At 45.1% G+C, this 16,046-nt stretch overlaps 1 protein-coding gene across 1 annotated transcript in view; it reads left to right on the top strand.

Moving 5' to 3' along the window:
* Window positions 1-1,484: 1,484 nt before the first annotated feature.
* Window positions 1,485-16,046, top strand: part of LMX1A (LIM homeobox transcription factor 1 alpha) — a 65,038-nt gene continuing 50,476 nt past the window's right edge. The window contains exons 1-4 of the mRNA XM_063299894.1: window positions 1,485-1,549; window positions 1,925-2,326; window positions 2,442-2,558; window positions 5,170-5,352. Coding sequence (XP_063155964.1) covers window positions 1,485-1,549; window positions 1,925-2,326; window positions 2,442-2,558; window positions 5,170-5,352 — 767 coding nt within the window. The remainder of the gene's footprint in view (window positions 1,550-1,924; window positions 2,327-2,441; window positions 2,559-5,169; window positions 5,353-16,046) is intronic.

Consider the following 16,046-nt stretch of genomic DNA (forward strand, 5'->3'; position numbering starts at 1 on the left):
GGTTATATGAGCACCCAGCTTGCTGGGGAAGGTGACAACTGGGGAAGGCAATGGCAAACCACCCCGCTATAGTCTGCCAAAAAAACGTCACAAGTGGCATCCCCCCAAAGGGTCAGACACGACTCGGTGCTTGCACAGGGGACCTTTCACCTTTCACGCTCTCCAGGTATCTCAGACCCAGCCCATTTGGCCATGCTCAGGCTTGGGGAAGCTCTTTTGGGGGTGCAATGGTCTCCCATTTCTTCCAGGCCAATCACCTTGTGAAAAAGAAGCCCCTCGGGACACCTGGGGCCACACCAGCCCGGTCCCCTGTACCATGGAGAAGCAAAGCTGCCCGGCTGCCCTCCCTCCCAAGGCAGCCAGGGCAAAGGGGTGTCCTTATTAACGCTTGGTGTTCAGCCCTTCCCTTCTGCCACAATGAGCAACCTATCCCCAAAGGCCAAGCAGAATTGGCGCGGGAGGAGCTGGGAAGAAAGAGAGCATCCTCCCCGGAGTCGCTGACGGTCAACCATCCGTCTCCAAACTCCGTTTCTAATCGGCGCCTCAGACAGGGCGATGTCCGAGACAAAGCGCACCTGCTCGTCCCGTCTCGGGACCGAAGCCGCGAAGTTCCGAGGCGAGATTTGGGACAGCGGGCGGGGCGATTTCAGTGTCCTGAAATTTTCAGTCCTGAGTTTCCCAACAGAACGTCCCGCCCGCTAAGTGCTTCTCAGCCCTCCCCAACCTCGCCTCCTCCAGGATGGCGGGCACTGCGGTCCACGTCCAGCTCTGCTAGGGAGCACGGCCCTATGCTGGGGTGCCTGGATACAGGTCCGCCGCAGCTCCAGGCAGCTTTGTCTCGGGCTCACGATGGAGAAGGGGAATAAGGGCGTAGCGGTTCCATCCCATTGGTGTGGCGGTCCCTGAAGAAATGCCGGCGGCACCACAGGCGTCAGAGTACGCTCGCTTTGCAAATTGCAAGGCGAAGCCCGAGTCAAGCGGGCGGTATTGCGGGACGCAGCCGTAGTTCCAGGAGTTCCCTTCGGAAACAGTTTCCCTGGGATACTTATGAAAAGGAATCTAGGTTTCATCCTTCGAATTTGGCAGTTCAGTCAGGCCTTGGATACTAATCGCGCCGGTCGTCGTGAGCCCCCAGGCTTTAGCTCAGAGGCGAAGGGGCAGGGCAGGGGCAGGGGCCGAACTTTTCTTAAGTTATTCCGCGCAGCGCCGTGAGCTGGATGTGTGGCTTTGGAGACAGGGGTAGAGATCAATATGGCTCCTCGGTCCTTATTTACTGAATGACATTTTTGAAACCATCGAAAAAACACCCCCTCCCCCAGTGCATGGAATCGTCCTGGCGTTGAGTCAACTTCAGGTTAACTAGGCAGCCGGTTGAAAACCTCTGCCTGAGTCTGAATGTCTTTCCGAAGACCTGCCGGACGAGGAGAGTTTGCCTGCAGCGAAGCTGAGCGGAAAGAATTGCGCGTTTTCGCCGCGCCCCCGAGATGCCTGCTGCGAATGGCTCCCAACCTGCCCCAGGCCTGGCTGGCCGGCTGACCCGAGGCAGCAGGTAGCGGGAAGGACGGCGGGGAGCGGCACAAGAGGCGGTAGAGGAAAACCTCGACCCAAGTACTGTAGTCGGAAAAGTCCTAGGAACCGCGAAGATTTAATCCTGAGACCGGGTAGGTCCAGCGGAGCGACGTCATCGCAGTCGCGCTAAGTCGCGCTCGATCCCTCTTCTGTAAGATGGGAGGCTGATCTCGGGGCGCGCCGACCCCCCGACCCGCACCCCGCACCCCCCACCCCCTCCCCTCGGCCGGAGGTAGGCGCTGCTCCTCCCGTTTACTGAGCTTGAGGGCCAAGGACCACCCCTTCCCGCCCTGACATCTGACCCCGCTTCCTCGGTGCCGCGGAAAAGCCCCCGCTGGCTCCGGCCCTTCTCCAGGGTTACCTGGGCAGTGCAAGGCGCGGGCTGGGGCAGGGATGCCTCTCGCTTGTCCCCGCGGAAGGCGCCTCCTCTCCTTCGACGGAGGGACCCGCCCAGCAGGGAGGAAGGACAGCAGAGACGGCCAGAGCCGCCGGCGGCCGGCCCGGCGCTAGGCAGGCGCGAGGATGTGGCTCTAGCCACCCCCGAGCGAGCCCGCGGGCCTCGCGGTGGGCTTGGGCTAGCAGCCCAGCCCCTCCCGGCGCAAGGCGTGATGCTAAGCCCTTTCTGGGCCGCCGACCAAGGCAGGACTTGTTTTGGTCTCTGCGCCGCGGAGCCATTCCGGCTGGCAGGTAAGCGCCGGAGTCTCCAGCCCGGGTACCTGCGGGAGGCGAGAAGGGCGCAGGCCGGCAGCCGGCCGGGGTCTGTCCCTTGGGGTCCCAAGCAGGGCTGCTCTGGTAGCGGTGGGGAGGTTTGCGGGGAAGCCGCTTCGGGGATTCCTCGCCTTACCGGCCTTTTCTTTTCTCTCCTCTGTAAGTGGAATCGGAGCGCTCTTCTCCGCCCACCCTCCGACCAGGTTGGACGGCCTGAAAATGGAGGAAACTCTCCAGGAGCCCCCGCCGCCGGCCTCCTTCTCTGTCCCGCTGCTGGGTAAGTAGTGACGGACCGCGCTCTGGCCGCGGCTTCTCCGCCTGGCTTTGAGGCAAGTCCCTGAGCCGGCCCGGCCCCGACGGCTGCGGGTCTCCTTCCCCTTTGTAGCGCTTGAGGCCAGGGCCACCTCTCCGCATACGCCGCCGGCAGAGGAACCGACAGCTAGACGGGATCGTGGAGTTCTGTCTTAACAACCATCCCCAGGAAAAAGAAAAAGTGCTGCGCGTGTGCGTGTGTGAGAAAGAGAGGGAGAGAAATCGGGTCTCGCGCGCGCTCGAAACGGGCAGGCAGAGGTTCCCTATAGCCGAGTAAAAAGAAAAGTTCAAGATTTACCGGAGACTGAAATCAGACTTTATCTGACTGAATAGCAGTATTTGCTCATCCAAGCCGACAGATAAGAAAATACAGTACAATAATTAGTAGATGTTTAATGTGTCCGTGCATGTATAAGTGCCTACACGTACAGATCGTTCCAATTAATATCGTTAATTAACGATTAAACTAACGCATGATGTATGGAAGAAAATTATAGTAGCTGGAATCAAACCGCAGCATTTAAATTAAGCATAAGAGGGGTCGGATTGGACAGATTTTCATCATTATTACTGCAGCTTATAAAAGTAAGTAAGGCCCCTCTCCAGATTTGTTTCAGGAGCAGGTTCTGAGACAATCTCAAAACGAATTGCCCAGAGCGTCGGGGCCACTGTTTTCCTGGGGGTGCGCCTTCGAAGGCTCTTCTGAAGGTGCACACCGGATTCACTCCTCATAATTCTGAGGGCGATTTACAAGGCGGGTAATGATAGTTCGCCTCTCTAGCAAGTTTTTAACGTGAATAACAACAAATTGCGTTAGAACGGGCCCAGATTTTTTTTAACAAAAAATCCTCCTTTTCTACTGCTGTAAATTTTGATTTCATTCTCCACTCCAAAATGAAATGCAAAAATAATGATAGTTCGGGGGAAAACGCTTTTAGCTGTTAACCTGAAAGCAATCGGTTTTGCGAAATCAAAATTAATATTTCTGAGCCTTTGAGTAGAAAAGCAGGGTATAAATAATTTGAATAAATAATTATTTCACAGCGGACACAAAGATACTTTATAGAGGAAGATAGATAGAAAATCATCCGTTCTTCCGTTTGTGCTTCAAATTGCTATCAGTCCTGGCTCTGGCCAGTACCGACTCCTGCCTTCTCTCTTCAAGCGCCAGCGGATCTCTTTAACGCCGCCCCGCCCCGCCCCCCAAGAACAGCACCTCTGTCCATTGCATCTAATCTGTCATCATCTGAATTCCAAAGAGTTAAAAAAACAACCAGAGCGCTACTTTTGTGACGCCAACAGGAGAGAAATCGCACCCACGCCAGAGTTTTACAACGGACCCTTTAATAAGAATAAAAACAAAAACAAAATTTCAGAATTGAAAGGGAGAGAGGAATGGTCCCCAATTTCTAGAGAAAACGACCAGCGCAGGAGAGGCATTGAACCAAATCAATATCTTGTGTTACACCAAGAGGAAGGAAAGGCGAGAGTGACTTGTAAGTCCCAGAAAAAGACACTCGGAGATTAGTTGAAAGTGGGCTTGTGGGTGGCCAGGGCGCGGAAAATGCCCCAGGGGTCCTTTCCCCGGGGACTCTCCGGCTAACTAGAGGCAGGCAAAGAAGACAGTCCGCCTAGCAACAATTTCAGATCTAGATAATGGGGTCCCAGGATTTCCGTGCCGTTGCGAAGCCTGGGCTGGCAACTGGCTGAGCTCGGTGAAGCTGCCGCTGATTTCAAACGCCAGCAGCGGGATCTTTGCAGGCTGACCCTGGTGCAAGCCGTTCAGTGGCACTTCCTAGGCGAGCAGGCATGAGATCCTTGGGGGGAAGGTATTTCTTGAAGGCGTCGCCGCCGGAGCACGCGAGCTGGGAGTGAAGTCGTGGCTTCCCTCGTGTTGGTTCTCCAGGTCACAGCCAAGCCGACAGGGCTGAGAATGGGGTGCGCTTCCGTCCCGCAGTTCAAAGCCAGCGACTTACTTTCCAAGGATTCATTGCTGTGGCGGGGCGGGCATGGAAAGGGTGCTCCTGGGTTATAATGGCATGAATGCCGCCACCTATGCAGAATCCCTCCTGTGCTCGAGGCAAACCAGAACAGGAGGCGGTAGGGTTCCAAATCCCGGGGAGGGGGGCTCACAATCCCTCCCCCGCGAAGAATGTCTTGGCAAGGAACGGCCTCGCGGCGAAAGCCCACTTGCGTGAGGCGGGCCTGTCGCAGCTTCAAGCGAAGGGCCACATTTGCTTGCCCTTGGATGCTGATGTTGGTTGCTAGTGTCTTATTCGGGAAAAGCTGGAAGGAGAGTGGCGGCAAGTCTTCCTTTTCTCCAAGGCTGGCCGAATAATTGGGAACAGAACACCTTCGTTGGGTATTTCCCTGATGCTGGTATTCTGCCCTTCAAGAGAACCCAAAAGCTATAAAACGAATTGGGGACGTGTAGGACTTGTCAAAAGGGTTAACGTGGGATTTCAGAGAGCTTCCAGGCCCGCCCCGGTGGAGAGTCTTCGAGCAGCGGGACGGGCGGGGTCGGGAAGGGCGGCGATGGCTGCCGCGAGGGTCACCGTCCTTCTGGGTCGTTGCAGGGAGAGCGGCCAGGCCGCGCTCGGTGTGCGAAGGCTGCCGCGGCATCATCTCGGAGCGGTTCCTGCTGCGCCTGAACGACCGCCTGTGGCACGAGCGCTGCGTGCGCTGCGCTTCCTGTCGGGAACCCCTGGAGAGCAGTTGCTTCTACCGGGAACAGAAGCTTTACTGCCGTCTGGACTACGAGAAGTAAGTCCGCCGTCTTCGCGTGGCTTGGTAGGAGCCCAGAGGCTACGGGGCGATCCCGCTTTTCCTCCTTTCTGAGGCCCAGAAAGTAGCCGAGTGGACCTTCTCCCCATCCAACGCTGGAGCCCCAGAAGATCAAGCCAAGTGCTCCTGGGAGCCTCCTACTGTGCAGGGAGATCAAAGACTTCCATAGGCCAAACAGGCCACTCTCAAGGCAGGCTCTGGAGCAAGGCCTGTGGAGGTGGGGTGAGGATGAATATGAAGAAGATGAAATTGCCCCTACTGCAGCCTTAAGAGGCACTCCCTTTCAAAAAACAAGCATCCCCCTCCTGCCAGAAACCAGAATTTCAATCTGGTCACTGCAATGAAATTCCCTACAGGATCTCCAGCAGAACCTCAGGTCCCCTTCCATCTCAGCCTTTAAGAATGCAGCTTCCAGTTGTTGGGGAGCCCACTTCCCACCTTTAAAGCAGGCTCTCCCACCCTTGGAATGGCTGGGCTGGGCTGTCAACAGGGTTTTCAGAGGACAGAGCTTTAACTAACTGTGTTGCTTCTCCAGCCGCAAATACAGCTTTTCTGAGACAAAATAGGGCAAAATAACTTGGTCTCTGAGGGCAGCAAGGCCTTGTCACTGAAACAGACGAAGGGTGTAACCAATTCATATAGAAACCTTGATCTATATGGCACAAATCTGCATTTATGTTAATGCAGATAAGAATTCATGCTTCACATGTGGTTGGGTCCTAAGGAAGACCAGACACATTTCACATAGAAAATAGACATTTTCTTTCACTGAGTATTCTACTTACAGTTCTTGATTTCTGTACAAAATAGTTCTGATAGGTAGAATCAACCCCTTTGAAGCAGTTCCTTAGATATAGACAAAAGTACAAATAAAAAGGGAGCTAAAGAGGCAGCCCTTAATTGTTTATTTCTCCCTCCTCTTTGTAAAATTGCACTGAACAAAAGATCTCACTAAAAGTGTTTCCCTCAGCCTGGAACTGACCAATGAGCTTCAGAGGTCCATCTATTTCCCATTGCTTGAAAGAAACCCATAAGGGTGAGGCAGCTGTCCTTACCTGTGGCCTTCTCCTCAACCTCTTCCCTCTGAACTGGGGGGCTTCATTTATTTCACCTTGTTCGTAGCCATTGCTATGCCTATGGACAGGATTTCTTTTTTTTTCCCCTGAGGGGTGGGAAGCTGCACAGTGGGTGTTACAATTCTGGCACATAATGTGCACTGCAGTAGTACCTGTGTGTTGTCCTTTAACTGTGCTTTGCTGCTTAGCATCATTAGAAGAGCCCAGCCAGAGGTCTAATTAGTCCAGCATTCTGTTCTTATGGTGAACACCAGATGCCAGGAAGCCCTCTGGCAAGACATGTGGAACCCAGTAGCCTCCTACACATAGTTCCACAAACTGGGTTTGAAAGTAATACTGTCTCTAATACCAGAAGTAAAGAGCTAGCCATTATCCCAGAGCCGTGATTAGCAATATCTTCTATTAATTCTTTTAAGACAATCAAAATGGGTGTTCCTTGCCAAATCTGACTCCAGGTTCTAGGGGGTGGTTTTAAGCCCTCTTTATCTGTATGTATGAAGGCTTAAAAGTGGGTAGAGGATGGGCAATGCATGCAAATCCACCTGTTATTATCTCTCACCTGCACTTGTTCAGATGAGAAATCTGAGCAGAACTGTGCTAAGATTTGCTTGTGTGCAATCTTCATCCTCTCTACTTAGACATTAAATAAATATAAATAAAATAAAATAAAATAATAAAGTAAGATCCCAGGCTGCACAGCGAATTGTATTCTGATGTGCACAGCTTTTTTCAGATCTTCTGTGTGAACACAGGAAGCTGGAGCCTCCCAGTGAAATGCCTCAAACTCTCTCTAGTTTGAAGCCCTCTGACACTGAAGAGGTGAACCTTTGAGGAAGGCCTGTCTCACTTTCTTCCCTTGATACATAATTTTATAAATCCTTTCTTCTAAGCTAAATTACTCCAGATGTTGTACCCTTTCCTTATAATTGCTCCATTCTAGTTGTTCTTTGCTGTATGCTTTTCCTGCACTGTAAATTCTTGCCGTTTAGACCAGATAGAATGGTAGAAAATCATAGGAATTTGACAGCACAAATGCAGAACTATGTTTTGTTCAAGATTATTCATACAAGAGGCATCATTAATTATGACAAAACTGTATTTGGAAAGAGGGATAAAAAGACCGGATTCTCACAACAAGATATAGTAGAGCAATCTTAAGACTATGCTGGCTATTTTCTGATGTTACAAAATTGACAACTTCACATTGCTTGTCAGAAATGCTCAGAATGATTTCCTTCAACTTGTAAACACTGGTGGAATATGGAAATTTTTTCTGTCGTAAATACATTGGAACATTGGATTTTGTTTCCTCTTCTGGATTTTTTTCCTCTTGCGATGATGAAAGCCCTTTGTTCTTTTTGTAGATGGGAGTGACAGCCATGAGTGACAGACTAGATGAGAGGTTTTGTAATTGATTTTCACAGGGCCTGCTAGTAGAATCTGTGGAAAGAGCACCAAACGTAGGGCTGCAAACATTCAGACCAACACTAGAGGGCAGGAAAGTGATATGAAAAACCTAACTTTTGTTGCCCTCTCTTGGTCATCCTGATTTTTTGCAGCCCAGCAACAATTTCAGGCTATTTGGTTTTTGTTAATATTCTGCTAGTATGCTTTTATATGGATTTGGCATAGTTTTCTACAATCTACATGTTTCCATAAATTTGAAAGGGGCTACATGTTTTCTGAACTAGGTACTATAAAATTACTGAGGTATTTTAATATATTTGCATTTTAAAATAACTTTTTATAGCAAAATATTTAGGGTTTGTTTTTTGTTTGCTTTGCTAAGGAGTTCTGTGTAACTGGAAAACGGTCGTGTTCTTTCATCAAATGATGTTGGTGTAGACTCATCCTATTACTTGGTTTGTACCTCTTGACCCAAGCTCATTTGCAGTGCCAGATTGCACAGAGACCTTGAGCAGGTGCTAGGAAATGTGGAGAGGATTAAAAGTGCAGAGAAAGTTCACTCATTCGAATGCATCTGTAACGGACAAGCATAACTGTTACCCAGGGACACTCTCTGCGCATTATCTGTCCTTCAGATTTCACATATCTACAATGCATCTGTAACGGACAAGCATAACATAATACATATGTTTGATAATGTGATATTTAAAGAAGAATATATGTGGGAAGAAGAAAGTTGGTGTGAGTTTTGTAAAAAACCATGTAATGAGTCTTAATGGCAGAATACTAGATGCTAATATAAATTTTATTAATTTTTTTCTCTGCAAGTTGGTATTCTATCCTGGTTAGAATATAGATGTTCTGTCTGTCTGTCTCTCTATCTAATTCTTATTAAGAATTCTGATTATTATAGTAAAATATAATACAAACCAAACTTAAAGAGAGAAATAAAAGAGGAGTAAAAAGTGCAAGGAAAAAAAAAGGAAAAAAAAGAGAAGAGAAAAGTAAGAATATAATACAGAGAAAAAATATATAAAGAAGTGACTTCCAACCTTCATCACAACAAGTATAAACACATTTAGTAATGCTTCACCCTTTCTAAAGTTCCAAACATTTATCTCTTCATCCCATACCCCATCTCTTATCTATAAACAAATCCATAAAACATCATCTTTTAAGTCTTGGTGTCAGCAGAAAGTTCAAAAAGGGTAGCCAGAAGTAACAACATATCTTATTTTAACCTTGATCAAATAAACCTTGATCAACTTTATATTCCTTTCTTTTATTTCTAACAGTCTTAATCTTCAGCTTGTTCAAACAGTGTCATAGGATTTGATTTCTCTTCCTTTCTTCTTTGTCCCACCACACAGAGTTCTTCAAGGCTTTAACAAGCCTCTTTTGTAAATTCAATAGGAAAAAATTACCCAGGTCAGTCTCTTGGTTTGTCATTTGTATTTCCTTTTTGAATTTTAAAACCTCAGCCAGTTTCTTTTATAGATCCAGTGAAACATCCTTTTCTAAATCATTCGCTTGGCCTGTCAGTTGTAAATCCACTTTTGATACCATCTCTATCTTACCAGGCAAATTTGTTCTGACATTTCTTCAATAACATCTTTTGGACATAGTCTCTCCGTAGAAGCAGACATCATTACTGACATCGTTGATATCATGGCTACCATTTTCTGATTCCATTCTTCAAAAGTCTCCTTCAGTATTTTTACTGGCATAACGTTTTGCACTACCTTGCAGGCCAATATATCTTTCCGCTACCAAAAACCTTTAGTCCCCTCTAGTGTCCAGTTTTTCAAATCATGAAATTCTTTATCTCTGTTATGTCTTGTAAAAACCCAAACAGGATCTATTTCCCATGAGAAGCTGTTTGTATTTTATAATTACTTCCAAAAACCTTATTGTAAAAGTTTCAATATTCCAATTTTATCTGGACCCTTAGTCTGTTTATAACTTTCTAAGATCAAAATCATATTTAGCTTTTTACTGTTTATTTCAGATTCTTTAAATTCTTAAGCTTATGATTAAAATTTTCTTTTGTTCAGGATTAAAGGCAGACTCACCGGTGTTTTCAAACTTGCCATTCCAAAGGTCTCTAATAGCTTAGAAGTAATTAATGAGCAATTTCTAAAAGTGATTAGGAAGTGAGGTTTGCGAACTCAGTGTCCTTTATAAGTCTCTGCTGCGGTTGTGAGCAAGATGGCTGATCCCGTTGTCTCCTGGCACTCAAACCCATGGAAAACGTCCTGCAGTCTCCTCATGGGGAGCAGCCATTTGGAGCACATGTAGGTGATGTCCCATCCTCTCCTTATCCAGAGAGGTTCCAAGGGACCGGTCTACTCACTGCTTCCTTGGTCTTTGCCGTGGTTGTCGGCTTTGCTTTCACAAAGCCATCCACAGTTTGGCATACCTCCCCGGGAAGCCCAGAATGTAGATGTTCTATGCTGTAATCATAGTTTGAGAATTGGGGCTCTGCCATGCATTTTTACTTATTTTTTACAACACTAGCTGCAATATAAAATGTCATATCTATGATTATACTACTGTGATTTGGGTAGCCCAAGATATTTAATGCCTGAGATCAAACAAGGGTGTCTTTTCTTCCACTGATTAATTTAGGAGGGCACAAACTGTGACCAGGAAGTTCTCCCGTGCATTATTGTAGAGAGTAAGGAAGATGATTTTGACAGAAATATGCAGGAACTGTTACCTAGGCAAAAAGGGACTGAAACATTTTTAAAGTCTTGTTCTTGCTTTTTAAGTCCAGAGCAATGAGATAACATTTAAGAGTGGCTCAGGAAGACACCTCTCTAATTCAATGGAGTATAAGAAGCGGAAAGTGGGGCAGAGGTACAGCACAGTCAGACGTGGAAGATCCTGTTATTAGAGCCAATCTCAATAAAAGTGGTTTTAGCCTTCCTGTGGAGTTGATTTCCTGGTTTGGTCTATCTAGTGGGGCTGACAAGTCCCTACTGAAAGGAGCAAGAGCGCTTCCCACGTACTGGTCTTAGGTTGAAGAACTTCCTGATGCAGTGCCGTGGTTTGGGATCCGAGCTGTCTGTCGCTATTCTGCTCTAACTCTTCCAGTTACCAAACACCACTTACGGTGGGGCTGATCATTTTCCATATGACTGATTTCAGCATTGGGAGGGTTTATTCATGGCTAATGGCTGCTGCATTTGTGGAATTGACTTTTGGTACTATGTAGGGAATAAACATACCCACACCATCCATTTAATGTGCTGTTAATTATCAAGTTGTTTATAAGGGTATATCTGAAGTTAAGCAAGAAGATGTAAAGAAAACATACTTATTTAAATAATGCATTTATTTTGGTCTCCTTTTTCTCATACTTTTAATTTTAAGAAATAATTTAATTTCTTACTTAGTTCCATGCTTGCTCTGGCAAAAATGAGTTCTTCCCTATTCTCAAAAAAGTAGAGCTAGAGGTTTGCTCAGAACAAATGCAGGATTATGCTGTGAAGTACTTCTAATTTTAGATATTTTCCCCTGTTGCATTACGTTACCACACATCCTGGCTGCCATCTTCACTTTTTGAACCATACCCTGCGGGCACCTCTGGCCAGCCACCAGGGCTGCAAGTAGGGTCTGTGTCACCTGGGGCAAACATGGATTCCTCGCCCATTTTGGCGCCCCCCCCCGAGTGCTCATTTTGGTGCCTCACCAGCACGGAGCCCAGGGCACATGCTCTGGTTGCCCCCCCCCCCCAGTTGCGGCCCTGCCAGCCACATCAGCCCAGGCAGGCACGCTCAAAGTAATTCAGGGGCCAATGCAGGAATTGTTGCTATGTTCCCACCATTGTTATTGTCTGAATAAACTTTCTGGGAGTCCCCAAGCTATGGGGCTCTGGATTTTGAGCTGCACCACTCTGAAAATACCGTGCCATCTTAAAAGAAAAAGGTATGGAGCGTCCAAGGTCAGAGATGACCCAGGGATGTCTCCCAGTTGACATACCAATGTCTCTTCTGCATTATTTAGTTTAAGTATTTGTATACAATTAGTCATTCCAAATACCTCCAAGCAATGTACAGTATTAAAATACCTTAAAATATAGCAATGCAATGGCCCTGTGAAGTGAAGCAGTTTTATTTAACTGCTCAAAATTTTGATTTAATTAATCAGCTGAAGCTGTTTTTAATTACTGAGGGCAAACTATAATCACTGAGAACCATGCATTAAGAATTTAGCTTTTCACTATTTATTTATTATTTTGCTTATTATTTTTTCCAGTTTCCAAAGGAATAGTTGTATTTGTCTTTTACAGAAAAACAACAAAGAATGTTGTAGCACTCTAAAAACAAAACAAAAAAACATTGTTATCACATAAGATTTCATGGATCACATCCACTTTATGAGAGAGGGAGGGAGGGTGATCTCCGTTCAATTGTGTCCGATTCTCGGAAACTGCCTGGACAGGTCCCTGCAGTTTTCTTGGCAAGGTTTTTCAGAAGTGGTTTGCCATGGCCTTCTTCCTAGGGCTGAGAGAGAGGGACTGGCCCAAGGTCACCCAGCTGGCTTAGTGCCTAAGGCAGGACTAGAACTCACAGTCTCCTGGCTTCTAGCCTGGTGCCTTGACCACTACACCAAACTGGCTCTCTACCAGATATCTATTAGTATGTATATCCAATGAAGCAAACATGATACAGAAAATTATGTGATTCAAAAAAGCCACTTTGGTCTCTAAGAAGCTAAAAGACTTATTTTTTCAAGCTAGTTTAGTATAGTGCCTATAAGAGGAAATGAAAAGGAATATATAAAACAAAGGTGTTTTTTTTTTCATTTTAACCAATGCAGAACCTTTATTTGTTAAATCATAAATTCAGTATTTCAGAAAGGCATCTATGAAGATTTCATGTTATAGTCATGTATATGAATGTAATTATTAATTGAGTCAAAGCAGGATGATGAGTATACTACAGAGTCTTTCTACTTAGTATTACACCTGGCATGTGATTGCCCTTTCCTGAAATCAGAACAGAAGGCTTCATTAATTAAATTAAATTAAATTAAATGTAATTAATTTTAATTTATGTTGTCTACAGAAATGAAGTGGGATCAGGATTATTCTTTTGTGGGAATCATTAGTTTGAGAACTTTTAACAGGGATGGCTGTAATCTATTCCTTGATAGAAAAAACAGGCAACATCTGAAATATAAAACTTTTTCTGCACTCAACAGCTGCTAGTTTTTTTTAAGGTTTAAAAATTGACATAACTGAGACAAAATTAAAAACATCATAAACACAAAGTTCATTAATTACCAGGATTACCATATTCCAGGGGAAATAACCCCAAAATGTAGAGAGGCATTATCTTTATTAGGTTGATGTGTTATATTAGTTTCAAGGGAAGATGGTTAAAGGCTGGAGAGGAAGTGGCTGGTCTTTCTGCCAAGTCTGTACTGTTCATGTTTTTAGATGGAATCAGAGAGGGAAAGGCTCCAAGCATATCAGAGGGTCTTACCGGATCCAAGGGCAGTATCACTAGGGCCATTCCCAAAACAGGCTGGAAACAAGGAAATTATTGTGAGACCTTCCTTTTGGAGAATATAAATGTAGAGATCAGGTCCCCATTGTCTCCCTTCTTCAGTTCCAAAACCATAAACATGGGGATATGAAGAAGAAAAAGCAGTAAGTGTCTCCCTTGTATAACTCTTTCCTTTGATATTGCAGCATGAATGTATGCAGAGACTTTTGCTCTTATATTATAAGAATAGAATGAACCCTTAGTTTGTACTTTGTACTTTGGTGTGAATTTACACTATCACTGTTCCAACAGTTTTTGTTTTACTCTGTCAGCTTCAGTTTCATGATATGAGGATAGAATAATTAACCTGCCTCATGGACTTAGCAGAAATATTGAATTAATTATATCAAGTATTATAGATATGCCACAGCAATGCACCAATGCTAAATATTACGTACTTACCCATTTTAACATGGAAGTACCATGTTGGTACTTCCTCTGAATGGATTTGTAAGTGCCAAGTGGCCAATAACTGCTTTTTAGCTCTACTGTGTTTCATATGTCTTGATGAGAGAATGTCCAGTCAAGTCATGAGACTTTTATAATATTCTGGTTTTTTTAATATTCTGTGGAAGACAACATAGTGGTTAACTGTGAATTAAATTTACAGAAGGGAAATTTTGCAATACCTCCTTGCATTACATTGCTTGCATTTCATTCAAAACTGAATTTTGCAATTTTTTGTTTTCTGTTGAACAGGTTGACTAGTAACAGGCGGACTGATACTACATTGTAAATGATTAGATTTTGCCGTTTGAGCAAATGCCACACAGTTGGTTCCTACCACCTTTTCCCCCACTCCTGCTTATCCAACATTTCTTCACTTTGAGAAGTGGAAAAAGTAGGAGCTGTTTTTGAAGAAGAAAAAAACAGCATTAGTAGCCCTTTCTCCATATGGTAAGTAATCCTCCCCCATGCTCTTCTGAGAGGAATTTGGTGGGGAAGATACCCATTTGCTGCTTGTCCTGAAAGCAATAATTGTACTCTCTCAAGCCTTCTGGGCTCTGTATCGATTCTGCCCAGCTGCTGCCCCATCCTGGTTGACTCTACAGTGTCTGCTCTCCCCTCCCCTCATGCAGCGCTTAGGGGGACCTTTCTCTTGTTGACAGCGGAACAAATCCCTTTGAACAGAGACATCTTTCCTCTTCCCACTCCTCTTTCTTGCCTTCACTCTCCCTCACGGGTGCCATGAATGTTCCCCTGTGTCTCTGTCCCCTGGCATGGGAGAAACTCCCTGCAGTTTGTTACACGGGATTCATGGAAGAAGGGAATCTGTTGGACGAAAGACAGCTGCTTTCTAAAAGGAACCAAGCCTCTCCTGAGAGGACAGGTTGTGATTGCCTGATGGGCAGCATTTTTACTGTAATTTATCTCCCTTGTCTTGACTAATTTTGAAAAAAACACATTGCCTTACTTGTGGTGCTTCTGTTATGGTTGGTTATTTATAGAATATTCATAGTCATGAGACAAACAAACAGGCTGGATTCATATATTGCACTAAGCCATAATATGACTACTTTGGTTTTGATTTAGCAGAATGGGTAAATCCAGACAATATGGTTTGTAAGCCATGGCTTTGGCCTATATGATGTGTGAACCCAGCATTATGGATCACAAACCAAGATTTGTGGCTTGGTGTAAACTGTTGGAGCTGGGGGGCCTAATTTATTACCTCTTTCTCTGTGTAATTTCTAGACATCTCCCCATTTTATTGTGTTTTGACTGCATTCTTTCACTGATGAACGTGGTACATTATGCACCTTGAAAAATACAGCCCTACCTCTAAACTGCAATACTGTATATGAGAAGCATCCAAAGTGCTGGGGTTACTGTCGACCTAGTTCTCATGATGGTGCTATTTTTTAGTTTTCTGAAAACAGCATTGATAAAAACAGGAAGGATTGATGATAGATTTTTTTTTTTTAACTGAAGGATTATTTTGTCTCATAAAATTCAGCATATCTTTGAGAGGGAAGCTAACACTGAGTTTCCTTCATTTTTCTTTTAATTTTGCATCTTCTTACTCATCTTCTGGCAAATGTGGTTCAATTTAAGCAAGTGTAAAGTGATGTACATAAGTGTAAGCCCCCTAATTTCATGTGACGAACACTGCAATTAACCTGGAAAGAAGATTTTGGGCTCGTAATAGATAACTGAGTGAAGATATCAGCACAATGTGTGGCAGCTGTGAAGAATTCTGTGCTATGGATCATTAGGAAGGGGGTTGAGAATAAAGCTGCCAACACTGTAATGCCCTTATACAAATCTGTGATGCATCCACATCTGGAATACCATGCACAGTTCTGGCTGCTGCATTTGGAAAAAATGTATAGTAGAACTGGAAAAATACAGAAGAAGACAACCAAAATTATCAGAGCTCAAAACACCACAAAAGCATCTGGTTTGCCCCTTTGGGAACATGGTGGGCTTACTCTGATCCAGCAGGGCTATAGTTATATATTTACAGCAAATAAGTGCCTTTTCATTTTTGCAGCATGATTAGGGTCTCTACAGAGTCTCCTTAACTTTACTAAAGTTTTGCATTATTTTGGAGTCTAAGTAGTCATCTAATTGACTCCCTCTTTCAAAACTCCACAGTGTAACCTTATTAGTCTGATAGAACTATAATAGCATT

This window comes from Candoia aspera, chromosome 3 (assembly GCF_035149785.1).
Source record: "Candoia aspera isolate rCanAsp1 chromosome 3, rCanAsp1.hap2, whole genome shotgun sequence".
NCBI lineage: Eukaryota > Metazoa > Chordata > Lepidosauria > Squamata > Boidae > Candoia > Candoia aspera.